General features: G+C 51.1%; 1 protein-coding gene across 8 annotated transcripts in view; it reads left to right on the top strand.

Moving 5' to 3' along the window:
• Nucleotides 1-22487, top strand: part of CCDC88C (coiled-coil domain containing 88C) — a 146721-nt gene that overhangs the window by 68031 nt on the left and 56203 nt on the right. For 7 of the 8 annotated variants that reach the window (XR_008538943.2, XM_016926600.4, XM_063793072.1 and 4 more), the window contains 6 exons: nt 6325-6383; nt 7527-7610; nt 9974-10114; nt 10536-10720; nt 11423-11504; nt 11830-11988. Coding sequence is in view for 7 of the 8 variants with exons in the window: in XM_016926600.4 (XP_016782089.4) it covers nt 6325-6383; nt 7527-7610; nt 9974-10114; nt 10536-10720; nt 11423-11504; nt 11830-11988 (710 nt within the window). In the remaining variant the exon portion in view is untranslated. The remainder of the gene's footprint in view (nt 1-6324; nt 6384-7526; nt 7611-9973; nt 10115-10535; nt 10721-11422; nt 11505-11829; nt 11989-22487) is intronic. The other variant, XM_063793074.1, reaches the window with a different exon arrangement.

The following is a 22487-nucleotide window of genomic DNA, read 5'->3' as shown; positions in this document are numbered from 1 at the left end:
CTAAGTCAGAAAGTGCTGTGATTGACTAATCATGTCTGCCATGGACTCAGAGCTAGCAAGTCGGGGAATTTTCAAACCTTGATATAATGCACATTTTAGAGGATGGTGTATTTTAATTGTGCAACTACTTTTCTATCCTCACCTCTGCCCTTAGAAACGTGTGCTATCAGGCAGTTTCCCTTTTGTTTTGGAAGCTTATGACTGTTAACATCTGCAGCTTTCTATATAGCTTATGTTGGCTTGCCTGCATTGCATTTCTGCTAAGAAAGGCTGGGATGAATTTCTTTGTGTCAAGACTCCAGGAAGCAGGTAGTAAGGTAAGGTTTTTCTTAGACTCAGCTATTGACTGAGGCTGTCCTGGGATTCCCCCAGGGGTTCTCCTATTCTCAACAGAGTGTAGTTGTGTTAAGTGTGGAGTGTGTCCGGTCTGATGTTTCTCGATCCCCGCCCCCAGTGGTTGCTTGTGACTTTTTTGGTGTAGAAATTCACTTCGTTTTATAACCTGCCCCTGTTTCTCCCTCTGAACAGCAGCTCGAGTAAGTGTAACCATAAAGCACTTATACTTTGACAAACAGCGTGCTTTCTTACCTCTTGGCCTTCGCATGTGCTGTTCCCTGGGCCTGGAAAGCCCACACTTGCCTACCCGATAAGTCTGTCTCCTCCTTATCTGTGGAACTCAGCTCAAAGGTTATTCCCTTTAGAGTCCTTGCCCTGGGCATTGCTGCAAATTAGAAGTTCCTTTCCCGGGTTCCCATAGCATTTATCAGCTTTCTGATTGCTGGTTTGGCTCCCAGCACATAGTAGGTACTTGGCAGGAAGCTGTCTGTAGGTTTGTTTGATCTTGGCCTGCTTGACTGTGTCACTGAGCCAGTCCTACTGGCAAGGACCCAGGAGGGAATCTTCTGCTGTGTTTTGAAACTATTCAAAACCCACAATCTGGTAGATTTATGGAAATAGCGGTTTTTCTTATGACTGAAATCCTGAAAGAAATTGGGCATCGGCTTCTCATGAGAAATGAGGAAACTTCTGCTTCCCGCCCTGGGCGCTTTTTAAAAAAAAATTTTGTAGGAATCTGTAGGGGTGGGGATCACAGGATGCTTTTGTTAATAAGCAAATGTTTCTATTCACTCAGCCTGGTGAGAGCAAGCATCGCTCTGCTTCATTTGAATGAGGGCAGAGGTGAATTTCTTAGTAACCTGTTCATCACCAAAGAGTTTATTTTTTTCATGAATATTTTTCTAAACTTAATTCTCTACCTTTAAAGCCTTTTTCCCTCCTGTTACAAACCTTAGCCAACAGGAATCCATACTCTTCTAACCTGTGCTGTGGGTCAGATTGTTTTCTTGATGTCTAATGGGTGTTGGGATGAATGAGGGAATGAATGAACTCAGGGTTGTCATTGTGTGTGATTGCAGGGTGCTGAGAGAGTAGAACCGTTTGCTCTGTCACCAAACAGCCTCGGAGTGTTGTTTGTTTTTGTGGTGTTTTTTGTTTGTTTGTTTTGGAGACAGGGTCTTGCTCTGTTGCCCAGGCTACAGTGCAGTGGCACAATCAAAGCTCACTGCAGCTTCACCCTCCCAGGCTCAGGCGATCCTCCTACCTCAGCCTCCCAAATAGTGCACCACCAGGCCAGGCTAATTTTTTTTTTTTTTTTTAAATAGAGATAGGGTCTTGGCTGGGCGCAGTGGCTCACACCTGTAATCCCAGCACTTTGGGAGGCCAAGGCAAGCAGATCACTTGAGGTCAGGAGTTTGAGACAAGCCTGGCCAACATGGCGAAACCCCATCTCTAATGAAAATACAAAAATTAGCTGGGCATGGTGGTGTGCGCCTGTAATCCCAGCTACTCGGGAGGCTGAGGCAGGAGAATCGCTTGAACCCAAGAGGCAGAGGTTGCAGTGAGCTGAGCTTGCACCACTGCACTCTAGCCTGGGTGACAGAGCGAGACTCCATCTCAAAAACTCACCATTTTTTATGGCTGCATAGTATTCCATGGTGTATATGTGCCACATTTTCTTTATCCAGTCTATCGTTGTTGGACATTTAGGTTGGTTCCAAGTCTTTACTATTGTGAATAGTGCCACTATAAACGTACGTGTGCATGTGTCTTTATAGCAGCATGATTTATAATCCTTTGGGTATATACCCAGTAATGGGATGGCTGGGTCAAATGGTATTTCTAGTTCTAGATCCCTGAGGAATCGCCACACTGACTTCCACAAGGGTTGAACTGGTTTACAGTCCCACCAACAGTGTAAAAGTGTTCCTGTTTCTCCACATCCTCTCCAGCACCTGTTGTTTCCTGACTTTTTAATGATCGCCATTCTAACTGGTGTGAGATGGTATCTCATTGTGGTTTTGATTTGCATTTCTCTGATGGCCAGTGATGGTGAGCATTTTTTCATGTGTTTTTTGGCTGCATAAATGTCTTCTTTTGAGAAGTGTCTGTTCATATCCTTCGCCCACTTTTTGATGGGGTTGTTTGTTTTTTTCTTGTAAATTTGTTTGAGTTCACCCGGCCTCACAGTGTAGTTTTGAGCCCTCTGGTGTGTGTGCAAGGTTTCTGGTCTCTTCCTTGCTCTCAGAACACCATCAGTGAGCCTCTCTAGCACTTTCCTCCCTTTTAATTTGCTGTTGTAATGTGCTTTGGGCTGGGGAAATGGATCACCAGAGTTGTCCAAATGATTCTACAGTGTGATGTAATTAGTTTATTTGGGGACTTTGCTGCGAATAGAGTACATAAAGATTTTCTGTGCAAACCCTGACTTCTGTTTGGGCTGATCTCAGGCCCTTAAGTGCTTTCTTAGTGTTTCAGCTCCTGTGGTGGGTACAGTACCAGGTGAGTGGCCTTTCAAAAAGTGAGTCTCATTGTAGGAAGACAAGCCAGTGACGGCTGGGAAGGGTCTGTGCTTCTTATATCCAGCATGGGCATGTGATGAGCCCTTGCCAGTGATCTGTGGGCCGACAAAAGGGAAAGGGGGAGGTGGGTGACTTGGGCTGAGCCGGCAAGCACTGTCAGAAAGACTGATTGGAGGCTTTGTTAACACTCATGTGGGCATTCCCTTTTCTCTCTCTTTTTTTGAGACAGAGTCTTCCTTTGTCGCCAAGGCTGGAGTGCAGTGGAGCAATTTCAGCTCACTGCAACCTCCGCCTCCTGGGTTCAAGTGATTCTCCTGCCTCAACCTCCCAAGTAGCTGGGATTACAGACGCGTGCCACCACGCCCAGCTAATTTTTGTACCTTTGGTAGAGTCGAGGTTTCACCATGTTGGCCAGGCTGGTCTCGAACTCCTGACCTCACCTCCCACCTTGGCCTCCCAAAGTGCTAGGATTACAGGCATGAGCCACTGTGCCCAGCCCCTTTTCTCTTTATCGAAACTAAAATTAAGTGGCTGATGAATAGCTCCACGTTAATAGGGAAGTGAGTCACTGTGGTGATATTTATTCTATGGATTAGAGTATCTTGGGCCAAATAAAATATCTCAAGTAAAAAAAAAAAAAAATCCTAAGATTTTGAGAATTTTTCCATTTCAAATATTGATGAATTTCTACACTTACTAGCAGGAGAAGGATTTAACCTTAGAAGATTGCTTTGCAACGCTGAGCCTTATTCTCAGGTGTGTCCTCCAGAGCAGGAAAGTGGCCTTAGACCCTGTGGTCCAGCCCACCAGTCTCTCCCTGCCCTGCCTTTAGGCTGGGGGGCGGGGTGTGTTTCTGGTTCAGTGAACCCCCAGTTCCCAGTTCTGAGGCTTGACAATGATGTCATTATCTCAAGGAAAGCCAATTTTAGCTATTTCTCAGTTGAGGGGTCTTAGGAGGAGGTCGCATATTCATTCACTACTTATACCCAGGGATCTGAAATGAACCGCAGCATTGGTTCTCAGGACGGCGGTTTGGTTTTTTCATCCCGGCAGTCTTTGACACTTTGGGACACTGTAGCCCAGTGTGTGAGTTGGTTAAGTCTTTTAAGAGAAGAAAGCTATTTCTGGCATGTCCTTTCTTCCTCAATACAATAGGATATAACAAAAAAGAACACATAGATTTTTTTTTTTTAAACCTGAAAGGGAACCCTGCACATTACCCAGGCCATTTTATAGATGTGGAAACTGAGGCTTGGAGACAGAGTATGGCTTGTCTGGGACACACAGTTCCTGGGTGACCAAGCCCATCGTCTAGGCGCAGGTGTTCTGCTGCTGTTTCAGTGTTTGAGATAGATAAACAGGTGAAGATGCATTCAGCCCCAAGCACAATCAAAGAGACACAGCTCAGAATGACGAAACAGGATTTTTGGCCTGATTGACAAAGTTGGGAAAGTGGTGGGGTAAATGTTGATCAAGGGTAGGAAAATGGGAATCACCACACATTTCCCAGGGTGAAATGGCAGAGCCTGTCTGCAGGGCAGTTTGTCAATATGAAAAGCTTAAAAAGGGAATGCATAAAGAATTAGCTACCATGATATTCTTTATAACATTGTTTAGATTGAAATATTTTAAGGCCGGGCACGGCTGCTCACGTCTGTAATCCCAGCACTTTGGGAGGCCGAGGCGAGCAGATCACGAGGTCAGGAGTTCAAGACCAGCCAGGCCAACATGGTGAAACCCCCGTCTCTACTAAAAATTCAAAAATAGCAGAGCGTGGTGGCGAGCGCCTGTAATCCCAGCTCCTTGGGAGGCTGAGGCAGGAGAATCGCTTGAACCCAGGAGACAAGAGGTGGAAGTGAGCCAAAATTGTGCCACTGCACTCCAGCCTGGGTGACAGAGTGAGACTCTGTCTCAAAAAAAAAAAAATTATATATATATGTATAAATTGAACCTCTGGAAGAGGTATTGGTTAAATAAGTTACTGGCCTTGATTTACAAAGTAAGTATGCAACCATCAAAAAGGTGCAGTGGCTCACACCTGTGATCCCAACACTTTGGAAAGCTGAGGCAGGAGGATCGCTTGAGCCCAGGAGTTCAAGACCAACCTGGGCAATATTATGAGACCCTGTCTACAAAAAATACAAAAGTTAGCCAGGTGTGGTGATGCACACCTGTAGTCTAGCTACTCGGGAGGCTGGGGTGGAAGGATCACTTGAACCCAGGAGGTGGAAGCTGCAGCGAGCTATGATTGCACCACTATACCCCAACCTGGGCAATAGAGTGGGAACCTGTATCAGAAAAAAAAAAAGGGGGCCGGGCGCGGTGGCTCAAGCCTGTAATCCCAGCACTTTGGGAGGCTGAGGCGGGCGGATCACGAGGTCAGGAGATCGAGACCACGGTGAAACCCCATCTCTACTAAAAATACAAAAAATTAGCTGGGTGCGGTGATGGCCACCTGTAGTCCCAGCTACTCGGGAGGCTGAGGCAGGAGAATGGCATGAACCCGGGAGGCAGAGCTTGCAGTGAGCCGAGATTGCGTCACTGCACTCAAGCCTGGGCGACAGAGCGAGACTCCATCTCAAAAAAAAAAAAAAAAGGATGGCTTTATGTTATCTTATAGAATTTACTTTAGAATACTCCAGCCAAACAAACTTAAAAGGGGGAAGGAGGAGGCAGGTAGAGTGAGAGGTGCAGAATGTTGATAATGTGAGGCTGAGTGTATTGTGGAGGTTCATTATACTGTCCTCCCGTGTCTGTTTGGAATTTTGCGTAATAAAAAGGGGAAGGTTGTATACAGCCTTATTTTAGCGTTGACTCAGTATTTCCTGTGGGAGTTGTTCTCTCCCATTGTGTACTTTGCTTACCTGATGCGCTAAAAAGGGATGCTGATGTTATGGTTTGTTAATTATCATGGGGAGATACTTATGACATATTTGAATGGAAGGGGCTTCAAATAGTTATGTACAGAATCCTCATTTGGTTTAAAAAGTAAATAAGGCTGGGTATGGTGGCTCACACCTGTAATTCCTGCACCCTGGGAGGCTGAGGAGGGCGGATCACTTGAGTCCAGGAGTTTGAGACCAGCCTAGGCAACATGGCAAAAACCCATCTCTTCAAAAAATACAAAAATTAGCTGGGCATGGTGGTATGTGACTATAGCCCCAGCTACTAGGGAGGCTGAGGTGAGAGGATCGCTTGAGCCTTGGGAGGTCAAGGCTGCAGTGAGCTGTGGGCCTGCCACTGCACTCCAGCCTGTGTGACAGAGTGAGACCCTGTCTCAAAATAAAATAAAAAGTAAATAAAGCCACACATGGAAGATCGATGGAGTGTGTATACCTAAGTGAATGTCACAGAGTAGAGAGATGATTTTTTTTTTTTGTTTATCTGTTTTTTCCCTACGGTAAACATGTCACTGAAATTATATCAGCAGTTGAGCTGAGTTAAATGTGTTGCTCTCTTGATCTAGGGAAGAGCATGGAGGAAATCAAGAAGGTGCTGCTGCTGGTGCTGGGCTGTGCCGTCCAGGTAGGGATCGGGCAGGGCTGCAGCAGAGGGACCTACCCCAGCTATCTCATATTGGGTTTGCGGGACTTGAACGAGCCCTTAGCTTAGGTGGGAGGATGCTCCTTTCAGTCCAATATGACAGAAGGCCGCTGGGTTCCTGGAAGAGAGTGGCCATTGTTTTACGTGGCAGCTGTTTCTAGTACCAGGGCACCTTGGGCAGGAGGCGAGATGGGGATCCCTCAGGCCAGGGTACCATTAGCAAATCGTCCCCAGTGTAGGAATCACTAGAACAAGGATCTGCAAACTACAGCTTGTGGGCCAGATCTGACTTGCTGCCTGTATTTGTAAATAAAGTTTTATTGGGCCAAGTGCAGTGGCTCATGCCTGTAATCTCAGCACTTTGGGAGGCTGAGGTGGGGGAGGATCGCTTGAGGTTGGGAGTTCAAGACCAGCCTGGGCAACATAGTGAGACCTCGTCTTTACAAAAAATAGAAAACATTAGCTGGGTGTGGTGGCGCATGCCTGTAGTCCCGGCTACTCGGTAGGCTGAGGCGAGAGGATCACTTGAGTGCAGGAGTTTGAGGCTGCAGTGAGCCATGATCATGCCACTGCACTCCAGCCTGGGTGACAGCGAGACCCTCTCTCAAATAAAGTTTTATTGGAACACAGCCTCATGCCCGCCTTTACATATTGTCTGTGGCTGGTTTGCCACTACAACGACAGAGCTGAGTAGTTGTGACAGAGGCCAAATGGCCCACAGAGTCTAAAATATTTACCATCTGGCTTTTTACACATGAAGTTTGCCCCCCCCCCCCCCCCCGGCCTAAACCAGGTGTCCCCCGTCTTTCTGTACTTAAGAATCACCGGGAGAGCTTGTTTAAAATGAAGCGTTCTGTGTTCCACCCTGGTCTTTTCAATCTGGGTGGGGGCTTACGGATGGGAGTTTTAAGAACAAGCTCCCCAGGTGATTCTGATGTAGGTGGTCCTGGCAACCACTAGAGACACATCAGCGTAAGGCTGGTAGGAGGACAAGAGCGTTCTTAGTTATGAAGGAGAAGCCCGGGGTGGGTGGTTCCTTTTGAAACTGTCATTCTGTGGCCGTGGTGGACTCAGCTTCGCCCTCACTTGAACAGCGCTTCCATTAACACATGTAACCCTCCACAGTGTGAGAGGAAAGAGGAGTTCATTGAAAGAATCAAACAGCTGGACATTGAGACCCAGGCTGGCATCGTGGCCCATATCCAGGAGGTAGGTGCGTGGCCTCGTGGCGGGCTCAGCCGTGGACTGCTGCACTGTGGTGGCCGGGAGGCAAAACTTCTCTATGAGTGGAAACGTTTGAAGAATACATCACCCATTACGATTTTGCTAATCTTAGGTATCTTAGGTTTCAGGCACCATAGACACATTGATTCTATTTGGAAAGATAGCCATCAATCAGCCAGCTAAAATAAAATGAGGGTAAAAATAAAAATTAAAAAAAAAAAAACACCTCAATCAAGTCATCTTTTGGCTCCTTCTTTTTGCCTAATATGGACTCAGACTATTTTTAAGAGCTGTCAAGTGACTGAGGCCCAGAGTTTGATTTACAGGCCCTGAAAATGTATTCTGGCAAATGTCACCCTGCTTTGAACAGTTGATCTTTATAGAATAGAGAGATTCTCTGCTTCTGTCAGTGACATGGCAGAGACAAGCTGACACCACTTGGGAATCAAAACCAGCGAGTCCCAGAAAGACCGCCTTGGGAGACTTGGCCCAGCCCCAACTCAGGCCCCCCAGCGAGGGGCCGGGAGGGCTCTGCACTGAGCGTCAGCGGAGTGGAGGAGGAGGAGCCCCTGGCCTTTGAGGCCTGACCTTCCCGGCCCTTTGCCATTGATGTTGGCAAAGGTGGTATCAGCTAAGGAGGCTGCCACCCTGGGGGGCAGTATCCAGGTGGAAATTTACTTTCCTGACCTCCACTTCCACACTCCTTCCAAAATAAGCATTGTGTGCTTTAATTACCTTAGGGGATATGGGTTTAGCAGTCAGTGTCATTGGACAGATGAGATAAATGCATGAAGATTTGCATGCACAGGAGCTGGTGTGTGATTGGCAGAGGCAGCTGAGCACAGGACTCCCTGGGTTGATACTGGGGAGAAGCTGTAGCTGGGCCTACCAGCTTCCACAGCTGGCTGGGGCTGTTGCGCCTGGGCTTCAGAATTCCCTGGGTGCTTTTTTAAAATTTGGGTGCTGGGCCCCATGAGAGACCCACTGAGTCAGACTCAGGGGGAGGAGGGGGCATAAGCATTTCAATAAAAGCTCAGCAAGTGGCTGTGGTGCAGCCAGGCTGAGCCCCTGAAGCCCAGCCACACCACCCTTTACAGAGGCCCCGAGATGTCCAAGGAGTTTCCCCAGCATTGGGTCTGGACCAGGCCTAGAACCGGCCTCTCAATCCTGTGCCCTTAGGGTGCTCTGAATCATGGGATAAGATTTCTCCTAATTCTCAGATCACCTGTATCCAAACTGGGCCTTTTAAGGTGGGGAGAGGTAAGAAGGTGGTGTCTCTTCAGATTTTGAGAAATTGAAGGGCCTTTGTTGACAGGGTTCTGTCTGCTTTTTATTTTATGGGTTTGTCTTTTTTTTAGAGACAGGGTCTCTTTTTTTTAGAGACAGCCTGTCACCCAGGCTGGAGTACAAGTGGTGTGATCATAGCTCACTGCAACCTCAAACTCCTGGCCTCAAGTGGTCCTCCTGCCCCAGCCTCCCAAGTAGCTGGGACCACAGGTGCATGCCACCTCACCCGGCTAATTTTTAAATTTTTTGTAGAGATGGGGTCTTACTATGTTGCTCAAGCTGAGTTTTTTTGTTTTCTCTATCTCTTTTGATTGAATAAAGACTTCTTTGGGTGTGTTTCAGAGTAGATACCCCTGATTTCATTGTTTTTGTTTTCCTCTTTTGAGGCCTGAGCACTATGGTATCTTCTTCCAAAATTGAGAGGAGAAGAGCTCGAAATAGATCCTGTCTCCTGTGGCAGATCCGGGAGTGTGTGTCGAGAGGCTGTTTCACGTAGACAGAGCTGTGTATCTCCGCTCCCTGGCCAGTGAAAGGGGCACAAAGAGGCTGTCTTCTGTGGCCCGTGGGAATGAGATGCACCCTTCCCTGAAAATTGTTTATGAATAGATCCAGAAAACAACCCAAGATTGCTTTGTACACAATATTCTGACATAAGATTAATATTTTTGCTGTTTGCATAGATTTTAAGAAGTAACATACAGTCCCTTTCCTCACCCTCTCACCCTGAAGCTTTCCTTCTTTGTGTTCTACATTGATGTAGCTCCAATGAAGATATCTTATCCCAGGACCCTATAGGGAAATAATTGTGAGGCGTGCTTTCTGGTCCCCTTTGAAAATCAGCGTCCTCTTTGACCCAGTTCTGAAAGCAGAAGTGGTTTGTATGAACAGGGCTCTGCTGAAGGGTTTGGCCACACTTGCGTAGGGCACCCTTTTGCTGGCCACCGTAAATTTGTCACTGAGGGATTAGTAAGGTTGATTGGAAGGAGATGCTGTTTGCAGTGTGAGGGAAGTGGGCGCCCGTCTCTGCCGCCCCTGCAGTGCCCTGCCATGTGTGTCCACAGGTGACTCACAACCAAGAGAACGTGTTTGACCTGCAGTGGCTGGAGCTGCCCGAAGTGGCTCCGGAGGAGCTGGAGGCCCTGTCGAGGAGCATGGTGCTCCACCTGCGGAGGCTCATCGACCAGCGGGACGAGTGCACCGAGGTGCGTCCGCGGGTCGGTGGCCCGGTCAGCCTGGGAAGGCGCTTAGGCCCCTTCATCTCCTCTCCCTTCATCTTCAGCCTAGACGCCTCGGTCCTGCTGCTGAGGTTCTGGTGGGGGTGGGACGTGCGTGCTTCCCCTGGTTACGGCCCCTGCAGTGCATGGTCACCTCGGGCCTGTGGGAGGATATGGGGAATCAGGACGCGGAGCTTGGGGCCCTCCTCCTTCGTACACTCCCTTTTGTTTCACTAAATATTTCACCTCTTTTCAAAACTCACGCCAGCCTTTTCCCACCTTCCTCCTCGTTTCTTAGTCTCCGCTGAAATATCTGTCTTTTGGCGGTTTCTTCACCCTGTTCAAGCTCAGGCGTTGTACTGGTTAACCCCGTTTGTTCTCCTCCATCCCCCTCTCTGCCCCGCTGCAGCTGATCGTGGACCTCACTCAGGAACGGGACTACCTGCAGGCACAGCATCCACCCAGCCCCGTCAAGTCCTCCAGCGCCGACTCCACTCCCAGCCCCACCAGCAGCCTCTCTAGCGAAGACAAGCAGCACCTGGCCGTAGAGCTGGCCGACACCAAGGCCAGGCTGCGGCGCGTCAGGCAGGAGCTGTGAGTCCCCAGCTGCTTCTCCTACCTTTGTGTGTGTTGCAGACATGTTTCTGGTGTGGTGTCGACTCACATGTGTGGTGCTGCCAATGGCACAGCTCTGACGTGTGCCCCGGAGTCAGCTGGGGTCTGCCCTGAGCTTACTCTTTGACCTCGGACTAGCTGCCTCCCCTTCTGAGGCCTGCACAGGGATGGGGGCGGGGGTTCTTCCCGGTCTTCAGGGTTTCCTCCCGTCCAGACGGTGCAAGTTGTCCACAGAAGCAGCCTCCAGTCCACGCGCAGCTCCAGCTTGGGGCCGGGACGACCACACCTGATGTGTTTTCTTGGCTGGAGGGAGGAGGTGCCCCTCCTTCCCTCCAATCTGGTGAGCCTGTTCTCCCAGGTTTCCTGCAGCTGATGGATGTCACCTGTGGAGCCTGGCTGTGGGGTGGTACAGCTGCCGCTGGGGTCTCCTTACCTGCCCCACACACGGAGGGAGACCTGAGTGGCGGATGGACATAGTTTGAGGGCCGGTGTTGCAAACTTATGAAAAGAAAAGAATTTTGAGTCAGTAACATTTTTGCAGGCCCCATAAGCAGATCGCCTCCCCACCACCTAAATCCCGAGTCCTTTCCTTTTCCCACTGGTTTTAGGAAGTGGCAGCCTGCTCCCAGGGCTGCTTGTTGAGGCTGCCTCCCACACTCTTTCTCCTTACTGCCTCTGCAGGGAGGATAAGACAGAGCAGCTTGTGGACACCAGACATGAGGTGGACCAGCTGGTGCTGGAACTGCAGAAAGTTAAGCAGGAGGTGAGTCGGGGGCCTGAGCCTGTGTGTCCTGGGGGTGGCAGGGCTGGAGTGTCCAGTAACGGGGCCTGGAGGGTCAGGAGCACAACAGCAGCGCTTTTAAGCCACACAAGAGCCACTTGTCCTGAGCACGGCTATGGGGATGACCCTGTTTCTTAGTGACAGCAGGTGGAGATCCCGTGTGGTGGTGGCACATGGAGGCCCCTGGCCACCGGGAGCTGGCTTGTCCTGGGCCGTCGTGGAGACACCATGCAGGAGGGCACTGGCCTTTCTGCCCTTCCTAGAGGATGCCCTAAGCTAGGTTCTCCTGCCTTTGTCCACCTTGCAGAACATCCAGCTAGCAGCAGACGCCCGGTCTGCTCGTGCCTATCGAGACGAGCTGGATTCCCTGCGGGAGAAGGCGAACCGTGTGGAGAGGCTGGAGCTGGAGCTGACCCGCTGCAAGGAGAAGCTGCACGACGTGGACTTCTACAAGGCCCGCATGGAGGTAGGGAGCCTTGCTGTGAGGCCCCTGGATGGGGCTGCTGGAAATTCCTGAGAAGCACATTCAGACTGACCTGTCCTTGGGGGCTTGGAGGAGCGGAGCCACAGCTGTCTCAGCAGATGCTTCCCCGGCACCTCAGCCTGCCTGGGCTTCCCAGGGCCCCCCTCTTGCTCCTCTTCATCTCCCAGTCAGTAGGGGAGGGGAAGGAGTGTAATTGATTGATGTAAGGCAGTGATTCAGGGTTTCTCCTGCCCCCACCTCATGGCATTATGATCATCTTCTATCCGTGTGCATCTTTTAAAAGACTTCTTGCAATTTCTGTGGCTAATTTGCTAGGACTATTTCCTCATCTGTGGGAATAACGGGCAACCGGGTGCAGCGGCTCACGCCTATATTCCCAGCACTTTGGGAGACCAAGGTGGGAGGATCGCTTGAGGCCAGGAGTTTGAGATCAGCCTGGGCAACATAGCAAGACTCTGTCTCTACAAAAAATAAAAAAATTTAGCCAGGCATAGTGCCACGTGCCTGTAGTCCCAGCTACTCAGGAGGCTGAGGCAGGAGGATTGCTTGAACCTGGGATGTCAAGGCTGCAATGCATTGAGCTATGATTGCACTGCTGCACTCCAGCCTAGGTGGCAGAAAGGAACCCTGTCCCTAAAAATAAAATAGGAATTATTGTTATGGCTCTATGAGGTTTCAAAGATGTAACTGGTGTTGGGCAAGCCCCATAGCCATCAGCTAGTGGAGGCTACTCTATCTTTATTTTAAATCTTATCAAGGTTCTGGGAAAAATGCAGATGAAAGGGTCAAGGCTACATGGAGACCCAGACCCAGGTGAGGTCTCTGATGCTTTGACCACTCACCCTGACAACTTCATGTCAGTAGCAGCTTCCGGGACCCTCTTTTCTGAGGATTTAGGAATTTTTCCCATTGCCTATTCCAAGGGGGGCTGGAAGTGGTTAGAAAACGTGAGCTGAGTGAAATCAGAATACTGGCACACATTGAGTGGACTTGTTCAAGGCTAAGAAATAATCCCAACGTCTCTCCTACCAGCCAGAAGGCCTCTTAGGCCACCGAAGGCAGAGCACCGTATTGCCCTCTCCCTGCCGTGGAGCTGTCGGGCTTGCCGGGGAAGGCTGTGAGCCCAGGATCTCCACGTGCTCTGTGCTGCAGCCGGGCCCTGGAGGCCCTGGAAGCTCTGGGACTGGGTGAGGTGGGTTGGTGAGGCTGCGGCGAGGGCCTGTCTGTTCCTCAGACCCACTCGGGGAGTGTCTTTACATGCTAAGGCTCCTTACCTCCTGCTGAGGAGGCATCCTGAAGGCTGTGCAAAGCCAGCCCATGCCTGGGCGAGGGGTGGGGAGGGTAGACCGTTTCTCAGCTTTGTCCTGGAGATGGGCCACTGGCTCTCTGGGTTATGAGAGGCACGAATCTCTGGCACAGATGGGTTCCAGAACATGGGCAGCTTCTGACGGCTGCGTTGCTTACTGGAAATGCCCCGGGTGGGAGGGCTGGGGACTGTCATGCATAAACCACCACCTCAGCAGCTCCTCCTGCACATGGGGGACCTCGTGCAGCCCCAGAGTGGGGTCATGGATGGAACGTGACTCCTACATCTCACCCTGCACCCTGATTTGTGGAGGAGGGTGGGTTTGGGGATCCCGTCTTCGTGTTCGTTCCTGACCTTGTGGGAGCATCCTCGCTCAGTCACATAGACGCGTCTGCCCAGCACCCGCCTGCATGGTAACTGAGCGCTGCACCAGGAGCAGAGGATCTAGAAACACACAAGCTGTGCCCTCTGCATCAGGGAGTTCTTGGAGTTTTAGAGAGGTTTCCATCGTCTCCAGTGTCATGCCTCTGTGAAGTGACAGAAGTATTTTTCACATTAATGACTTTCATAGTGGAAAATTACCATGAGATTTATAATGTCTTAGATTTCGTATTCACTTTATTAATCACAAGAGAAAGAGAAATAGTGTCTCTCTGCATGAGACGTTTACTCAGGGATAGGTAGTGACACAAACATGGGTTTGCAGACACTGAGCCGCCAACGCAGGTGATGAACTGGGCATGGTCGATTGAGTCCAGGCCACTGTTGAGAGGAGCGAGCTGTACTCCCTTCGGATGCCCATAGTGTCAGGAATTAGATAAATGGTGGAGGACACCTGTTCTCAGATTGGAATAGTTACAACAGCCTAGCAAACCGTCTTCAGTCCTCATAGGATGCTTAGAACAATTTGGGATTCCCTCCCTTGTCCCTCTTCCAGACTTGAAACCTTTCCGATTGTGAGTGACTTTGCCTTCTTCATGCGGTGACATTAATTGAGCAGCATAGATATAGTCATGGAAGAGACAGCTGGACCCACAGGGCTTAGCCTCTGGGGAGGGAAACAGGCGGGCAGCACATGGTTAGGATGCAACACCATCAGTGCTGTGCTGGGGGTCACAGAGGAGGGCGCCTCACCCAAACATGGCTGGGGCCAGGGGGTGGGGGTGCTGTTGAAAGTGAGGCCTGAAATAGCTAGGAGTTAACCAAGCAGGGAGAGCCAGGCAGAGGGAGGAGCAAAGGCCTGGAAGCCCGAGAAAGCAGCATGCAGGAGAGACACCTGAGGTCAGGGCCACAAGGTCCTGGTGTGTCTGGGTGGATGGTGAGAGGTGAGGCTGGAGGGGCTCTCAGGGCCCAGCCATGGAAGGTGTGCAGCGTGCATCATGCCCATCAAGCATTTTCGCGAGGCGGGTGGCGTGGGGTGTTTCAGAACATTTAAGCACTCAGGGTACGTGGCCCCAAGTCTGCCTGATGCACGAGCCCTGCTTTCTACCACTGCTTCCCTGAGTCCCACTGGATGAGGAACCCTGGCCCAGGAGTTTGGTTTGTGTCTTCATGGGCATGTTCTCAGCATGTAGAGTAGTTCTGGCCCCTGGGAGGTGTTGGAGAGACGCTTGCTGAGTGAATCTGGAGCTGGCTTTGGACAGTGCTGCATTTGCAGAGCTGGTGGCTGCTCTGCTACATTGGAGACCCCACCTTCTCAGATACCTGCAGAAGCCGAGTATGGGAGCACAGGGCTCTTGGGACGGGCCTCCCACCTGAGCACTCAGGTGTGTGTTGGACTTAACTTAGAATGCAGCTCAGAGGCCTGGAGCTGAGCTGCTTTGAGATGGGAGCCAGGTACCATCTGAGCCCTGCTGGGGTTGAGGTGAACCCTTGCCCCCGGTGGCAGATGCCTGGGCCAGTCACTCCCTCCAGTGCTGAGTGGCTTCATGTCAAGGCCCGGCGTTACCTTAATGCACAGGTGACTTTGATGGGCCCGTGTTTGCTTTTAATAAATAAGTGTGTGCCCAGGTTTATACGAAAATCCAGGTTTTTCAGGGTGTGGCGATGCATATTTCCAGGGAATTTGCCCTGAGATTCCTTAAGAACAGTTCCTATGCAATCAAAAGCAGACAGCACCATGAAGAGACGCATCTGTGGCCCAGGCATGGTGGCCCATGCCTATAATCTCAACACTTTGGGAGGACAAGGCAGGCAGATCTCTTGAGCCCAGGAGTTCAAGACCAGCCTGGGCAACATGGTGAAACCCCATCTCTACAAGGAAATGCCAAAAATATTAGCCAGCTCTGGTGGCAGGCAGCTGTGGTCCCAACTCTCGGGAGTCTGAAGTGGGAGGATTGCTTGAGCCTTGGAGGAGGCTGAGGTGGTGGTGAGCCGAGATCGTGCCACTGCACTCCAGTCTGGGCGACAGAGTGAGACCCTCTCTCAAAAAAAATTGAGGTTTTGAGACCCTCTCTCAAAAATTGAATTGAGGTTGACCCGCAGGTGGTAAAACCTTAGATTAGAAAAGACCCAAGTACGAGATATGTTTATCCAGAAAATAAAAATGAAGTGGTTAGAGAGATGGATAGATTGATGGATATGTGATAAAGCACATACAGCAAAAATTCTAATTGTAGAATCTAGGTGGTGTGTGTATGGGTGTGTGTGATACAATTATTTCGACCTTTCAGGAAATTTTATATTTTTTACGATAAAATGTTAGTGTTAGAAGAGGTATTCCAAGTAAAAGGTCAGCGGGACAACAGGCACTTTGCCTCAGTGCACACCTGGTCAACCACATCCATTGTGAAACAGTTAAAAATACTGATCAGTTTAAAGCTGTGAAGCAGCTTCTCATAAGTCTCAGCTCTTCATTTCTCAATTTCTCAAGATGCGGTCTGTGTCTGCCTATATCAGGATCAGCCGAGGGTTTGTGTTTAAAATGCAGATTCCTCGGCCCCACCCTAGACCCTAGGGAGTAAGGGCAGGCCCTAGAAATCTGCATTTTACAGGCCCTCTCCCAGGCCATCTTGCCCCCCTTAAAAAAAAAAACCTTTACTTTTAAAAAATTAATATGTGCATTATAGGAAACTGAAAAAGACAAGCAAAGAACAAAGTCCTCCAGAATCACAAGCAGTTTACAGTTTGCCGTGTCCTTCCGTGTCCTGTGTGTGCACACAGCATCGTTTTACATGGTTGAGAGCATGCAGTATATGTCATGCTTTTTCACACATCATGAATATTTACCAATTCGAAATCCCAAAGCTGTATGAGTATTTTGATAACCAAGAATACACTACACCAACTCAATCTGTTAGGAAAAAATGTAATCCTGCCTTTCTTTGGACATAAATTTCACAGACGACAAAAATGGCAACAGGCTGCTAGATAAAATTGTTGGCAGAGTTAATGTTAAAATACTATATTCCCTTAAGGCTCAGTTTAAAATAAGGCATAAAGCAACAGGGTACAGTAAGTGTATGTTTCGAAGAGAATTCATTAGCAGATCTATACCATTAAAATATTAGCAAGAAGGTTCCATTGAATTACTTAATGTATTCCTATAGTACAGCCAAAAGAGATGCACATACGTCAGTGGCTGTCATCCAAATGGAAATATGAACACATCTGCGTGTGTCTCTCTCTCTATACTTCTTGGATTCCTCCCAAGCTGGAGGAATATGGTTGCAGATGAAGAGAGTGCTTCTTTCCGCACCCCCCCCCCCCCCGAGGCTCTTCACTCGTGGATTCCCTCCGGAAAGGCAGGGTTTGCAGAGCCAAGGGCCGGTCTGTGGGTGGAGTGTGGCCAGAGGCTTTTTGTGTGGACCTTGAGCCCCAGCAGGTGGGACTGTCTTACTTGACTGCTTGTACACAGAGCCTGGCACACACAAGGCACTTGGTAATCACACCACCCTTTGCTCTGCAGTTACAAGGCTTGCAGTCTGGGGAGGAGGGAAGGGGAGGAATCATGAGTTTTTCGACTCCTTGGGATTGGAGACAGGGCTGTTAGGTGAGATGGGCAGGAGAGCAGAGAGGTTATTGCATTCATGCCAGCTCGAATTGGTGCAGCACTTGCAGGTACAGTGGGAGACACTGGTGGCCGGGTCCGCCCAGACAGGCTGCCCCGTCTAACCCGTAAAGCACATTGGTGTGCATCACCGAAGGGAGAGCGTGTCCTGCCATGTGGGAGGACAAGATAAAGGACCCGGGCTTCAGGGCAAGGGCAGATTAATTTTGGTTAGAAAAACATGGAACACAAATGTACATGGTTTGTTTTCAAAAGTCTGGCAGCTATTTTTGCTCCTAGCCTAGCTTACATAAGAGGTGAAAAAACAAAATGAGTAGCAGAGTAGGTGTCCCTCGGTCCAGGAGGAAGTGTGCGGGCGGGCGTGGGGTGTCCCTGACTTCCCTTTGTAAACAGTAGTTCTGCTCAGTGCTGTCCAGGGCATGGGGGTTGCCCTCAGGGCTGTGTGGGAGGAGGACAAAGGCAGAGAACTGGAAGGTTCTCTTTCCCCATATTTTAAAATTGGCTGAAAGTTTCTACTGCAGGCAAAGGGCAGATGCATAGATGCTGTGTGCATCCTGAGCGGAGTGGATGTGGCCTCTCTCTGCTCCTGTGTGATTTATGGCTCTCTAGGCAGCGCTGGCTCCCAAATAGCCCGAGGGGCAGAGGCCTAGCTGGGCAGAGTCTGCACCCAGGGGCAGAGACCTAGCTGGGCAGAGTCTGCACCCAGGGGCAGAGACCTAGCTGGGCAGAGTCTACACCCAGGGGCAGAGACCTAGCTGGGCACAGTCTACACCCAGGGACAGAGACCTACCTGGGCACAGTGTATACCCAGCTTGCCAGGTGTTGGGCAAGTCTTGTCCCCATCTGTCAAAGCAGGGGGTGCTCTCGGGCATGTCTGAGACCTTGGCATCCTGTGATGTAGGAGCATGTTTGCAATGGGCTTATTCTGGGGTGCACCTGTCCATGGGGAGCCTCCCCAACAGGGAGCTGCCCCAAGGAGGTGGGGACCGTGGAATAGATCTCTGCAGTGAGGGGTCAGCCAGAGGGACAGAAAGGGTTGTTGGCCAGCACCGGCCAGTGAGGAACTGGGCTAATGATCATTCTTAGAATGTGTGTCTGTCTTTCTCTCTCCTCTCTCTCGCACGCGCACACACAACGTGTGCACATGCACACTCTCCACCCCACCATGGTGACCAGGAACGGGGTGGGGCAGGAGCTCTGCTGTGGCCTGGTCTGCCTTGCCCATGGGGCCTGGAGACAGGGCCCCAGCTCCTCTGCCCTCCTCCACCCTCCTCTGGCCCCAGGCAACATCTCCTGCAGCTCTCAGAGGTCTCAGTCATCTTCAGGAGGAAAAGGTGCTTGGGACATGTTTGTTGATTTGAGTCCAGTGTCTTAGGGCCCCTGAGGCGTTCCCATCTTTAACTTAAAACAGACCTTTCCACTTTCCTCCGATTCTCTCCAGCTGCATCTCCCTGGGCTCAAAGGCAGACCTGTGTGAAAGCAGTGTCAGCTGTGGGCCCATTTCCCCCAGTCTGGAGCCACCTGCCGTGCCTGCACCGCTCCCCCCACCCCCGCCCCACTTACCAAAGCCACTCTTGCCAGTAAAGGGCGCTCCTGACATGGACATATCCGGCAAGCACTCCTCAGCCCCAGCCCCTCCTACCACTTCCTCCCTGAGCTTCCACTCTCCCCACTCCTGGACTCACTCTCCCATCGCAGGCCCACCCCTCAGTATCAGGGCCCTCATTCACCCCTTGCCCTCTGCTTCTCCTCTGGGCTTTCTCCAGGGATGGCTCACCTGCCCTGCCGCCTTCCCTTAGCCCACACACATAGACCCTCGAGTCCCAGATCTTAATCCTTGGCTGAGGCTCTGTCTTGCGCTCCAGGCCTCAGTGTACCCGGGTCATCCAGAGACATCTCAAGGCCAGTGTGTTCAGAGTCATTGTCTTTCCCTCCACACCTGCCTGTCCTGTCTCTGGTCTGGAGTCACATCCACTCGGGTGCTCAAGCCAGAGCACAGGGCCACCTTGGTTCTTTGTCTTCCTCCCCATCTCCCCGTCCCAGGTCCAGGTGCCCCTCCTGTTTGTAAGCCTGTTTCTCACCTCCCAGCATGTCCTTGTCCGGAGGCGGGTGTTGAAGAGTGTGGCTCAGCCTCACTGGCATCCTCGCTCATGTTACTCCAGAGTCTGCCTGCAGAGTGCCTCCCTAATGGTCTGGACTGGCCAGTCTGCCTCTGTCTGTCCTGCTGCAGAGGCCTTTGCAGCCACTCTCCATGGCTCCTGGGTAAAACCCACACTGTACCCTCGTCTGCCACTCCCCACTTCAGCTCCCCCAGGACTCCTGGTGCTTTTGCACAAGTGCTTCCTCAGCCCAGCCCCACTCTGTCCTCCGACTCTGCGGCCAGGTCAGGGGTGGGGCGCTGAACTGTGCGGGCTGCGTCTCCCAGCCGCCTGCTCCAGGCTTCCTTGAAACCCCTCCTGACTGCAGGCAGTGCTCATCACGTGGCACTTTCCTGTCTGTTTCCCAACCAGAGTGGGAGCTCTTTGAACACAGGGTCTGTGCCTTACTGACCCCTGGTCCTCTGTGCCCCATGCGCCTTCTGGCTCAGGGGTCAGCAGATGGCAGTCCCTGGGCAAACCCGGCCCCCGTGAGTTTTTATGAACACAGTTGTGTTGGAACACAGCTAACACCCATTTGTTGTCTCTTTTTGTGCTCCCTCTGTGGAGTTGAGTAGTTGTGACAGAGACTTAAAACCTGCAGAGCTGAAAACATTGCCTGACTGGGCCTTCACATTCTCAGGGTCTGGCCCAAATAAGGTGCACAATCGGGTCTTTCAGTGAGTGGTAACGACCTTGTGTATCTGTGGAGCTTTCCCCACCTGCTGGGAATGATGTCAGGCCCTAACTGCATCCATGCACTGAAGCCTCATGGTGGCCCTGCAGGTTTAGCAGCCACTGTCAGTTCCTCCCCTCTTTTCAGATGAGGAAACTGACAATTGATTAATTAATAACTTGCCCAGCATGGCAGTTGCTAAGCAGGGGGACCTGGGATGGGAATGACTGTCTGCCTCCAGACCTTGATGCTTGCCTGTGAATGACTTGATGCTTGCCTGTGAATGAACGTGAGCTTCAGCCTTCACAGGAAGGAAGAAATAAAGGGTGTGTGGGAAGTGCTGCAAGAGGGGTACTCCTAGGAGGGGTGAGGGGCTGCCACTGTCTCAGAGGCCGTGGAGGCCTGAGGAAGGGCCCCAGCCTCCAGCAGCTCACGTTAGGGCTGACATGTCACATCATACTTAATCAGGGAATGTCAAGATTCAGGGTACTTACTAAGGACACCCTGAACACAGGGAAGTCTTCTGTTCTCACCTGGAACTTTGTGTCTCCCTTGTTCCTTAATAACTGCTGAGGAGTTGTGATGAGGTTCAGCACACTAAGACGTTGAATAGGACAGACCTGCCGTTTGGTTTAAGGTTTAAGTCCCCCATGCTTCTCAAAGTGGGTGAAGTTTAAAAACAGGCAGGTCTTCAGTGAAGTTCAAGGGATGTCCATGAAGCTGGATGAGCAGGTAGAGTTCAGAGCGGGGGTGATGTTTCCTGGGTGGATAGGATGTCTGCCTGCCCTGAGTCAGCTGACCCAGACCCTCCCCACTGAGGATGCCCTGGGCCAGTCTCCTGCTGCTGTGGCCCCCTTAGGGAACCATACGGCATCGTGGTTGCTACAGAGCTCCCTGGCGGAAGACTGCCTGTTTGTTTGATTCCGCACCCCCTCTGGTGCTGTGTGCTCCTCAGGGGTCAGGAGGCACCCTAGAAGCCAGTTTTTTCTGTTAACATGATAGGTGCTCCGTGGGGAGTGCTGGGGGTGCTCTGTCGGTGTGAGTTGGTGGTGATGGCAGCTGGCGAGTTTGTAGGTCTCAGGCGCTGCGCATGGAGTATTTCACACGCATCATCCGAGCTCCGCGTCACCCTGTCTTCAGGCCCATCGTGTAAAGGAGGAATCCGGGTTGAGAGTGTATGTAGCAGCCCTGGGAATCGGAGCCCGTTAGCTCCCGTGCCTAATCACTGCCCCAAGTCGCAGTGGCAGATTAGAAGTGAGCTCTTGAGCCTCCTGGACTAGCCCTCAGTCCTGGCCTGTGACTTCATGAGTGTGGTCCCCTCAGCTGTTTGCTGGGCTGGGTCGGGCCTTTAAATAGCCTCCTAGGTCACTTGTGGTCAGGGCCACGGTGGGGCGTCCTGGCCTTGGACAGCTACCCAGAAGTGTGGAATCCGGCTTCCCACTCCTCCTCACCAGGTGCCCGGGGGAGCCCTGGGCTTGCTTCGGGAGCTTGGACACAGCTTCTGGATCTGGCTTCTCATTTCAGAGGTGGTGGTGCAGTGTGCAGGGCACTCGAGATGTTTCTGTTACCTTATATATAGTGGAGGTTGAAATGGCCAGAAAACCACAGCATGTTTGAGTAGCAGTTAGAAATCTTCTGTTCCATGCCATCTCCCACTCCTGGCCATCTCCATTCATTCCGGGAAGTCTCTGAGTTCTTTAAGGTCCACCTCACATGCCGCCTTTGATTCCTCCCTCCTTGTGGCATGATTTGGCCAAGTAGTGTTATTGAACACTTACGCAAGGCTCACAAGAGCAAAAGCACAACAGTCCTGCCTGAGGTTCCTGGTCTGGGGGAGGAACAGGCTGGCCTGCTGTGGCCTCAGAGCAGACCCAGAACACTAGGAGCCCAGAAGCCTGACTTGGGTGGGACACAGTGAATTCTCAAGCACTTCTCCTAGGGGACAACTCCAGCTGGGTCTTGAAGGCTGAATAGGAGTTGCTTGTGAGGGTGAAGCAGCAGGCAGCCTGTGCGGTGGTTGCTCAGGGCGTGAGGGTAGTGATGCCGGGGAGTGCTGGCGGTGGACCCTGCTGGAACGCTGGTCAAAACAGTGGGGGCAGTAGCCAGAGAGAAAAGGCTGGGCCTTCTTTCTGCTTTGAAGCCCGTCATTGTGCTTTGGCTTGTGTTATTAGTACAACAGGGGCCTCTCACCCACACAAGCCCCTCGAGGGTGGGCTTCAGGGAGCCGAGGGCAGTGAGGAGAGCACAGGGTCTGCAGCCTGTCAGGCCCCAGCTTTGTACCTCACTAGGTTCGTGGCTTTGAGCTCATTTCTTATTTTTTCTGAATTGGTCTTTCATCTGCAGGAAGGGACTGTC

The sequence above is a fragment of the Pan troglodytes genome, chromosome 15 (genome assembly GCF_028858775.2).
Source record: "Pan troglodytes isolate AG18354 chromosome 15, NHGRI_mPanTro3-v2.0_pri, whole genome shotgun sequence".
Classification (NCBI taxonomy): Eukaryota; Metazoa; Chordata; class Mammalia; order Primates; family Hominidae; genus Pan; species Pan troglodytes.
Note: the sequence above shows the minus strand (reverse complement) of the source record. Positions and strands in the feature narration are given on the sequence as shown.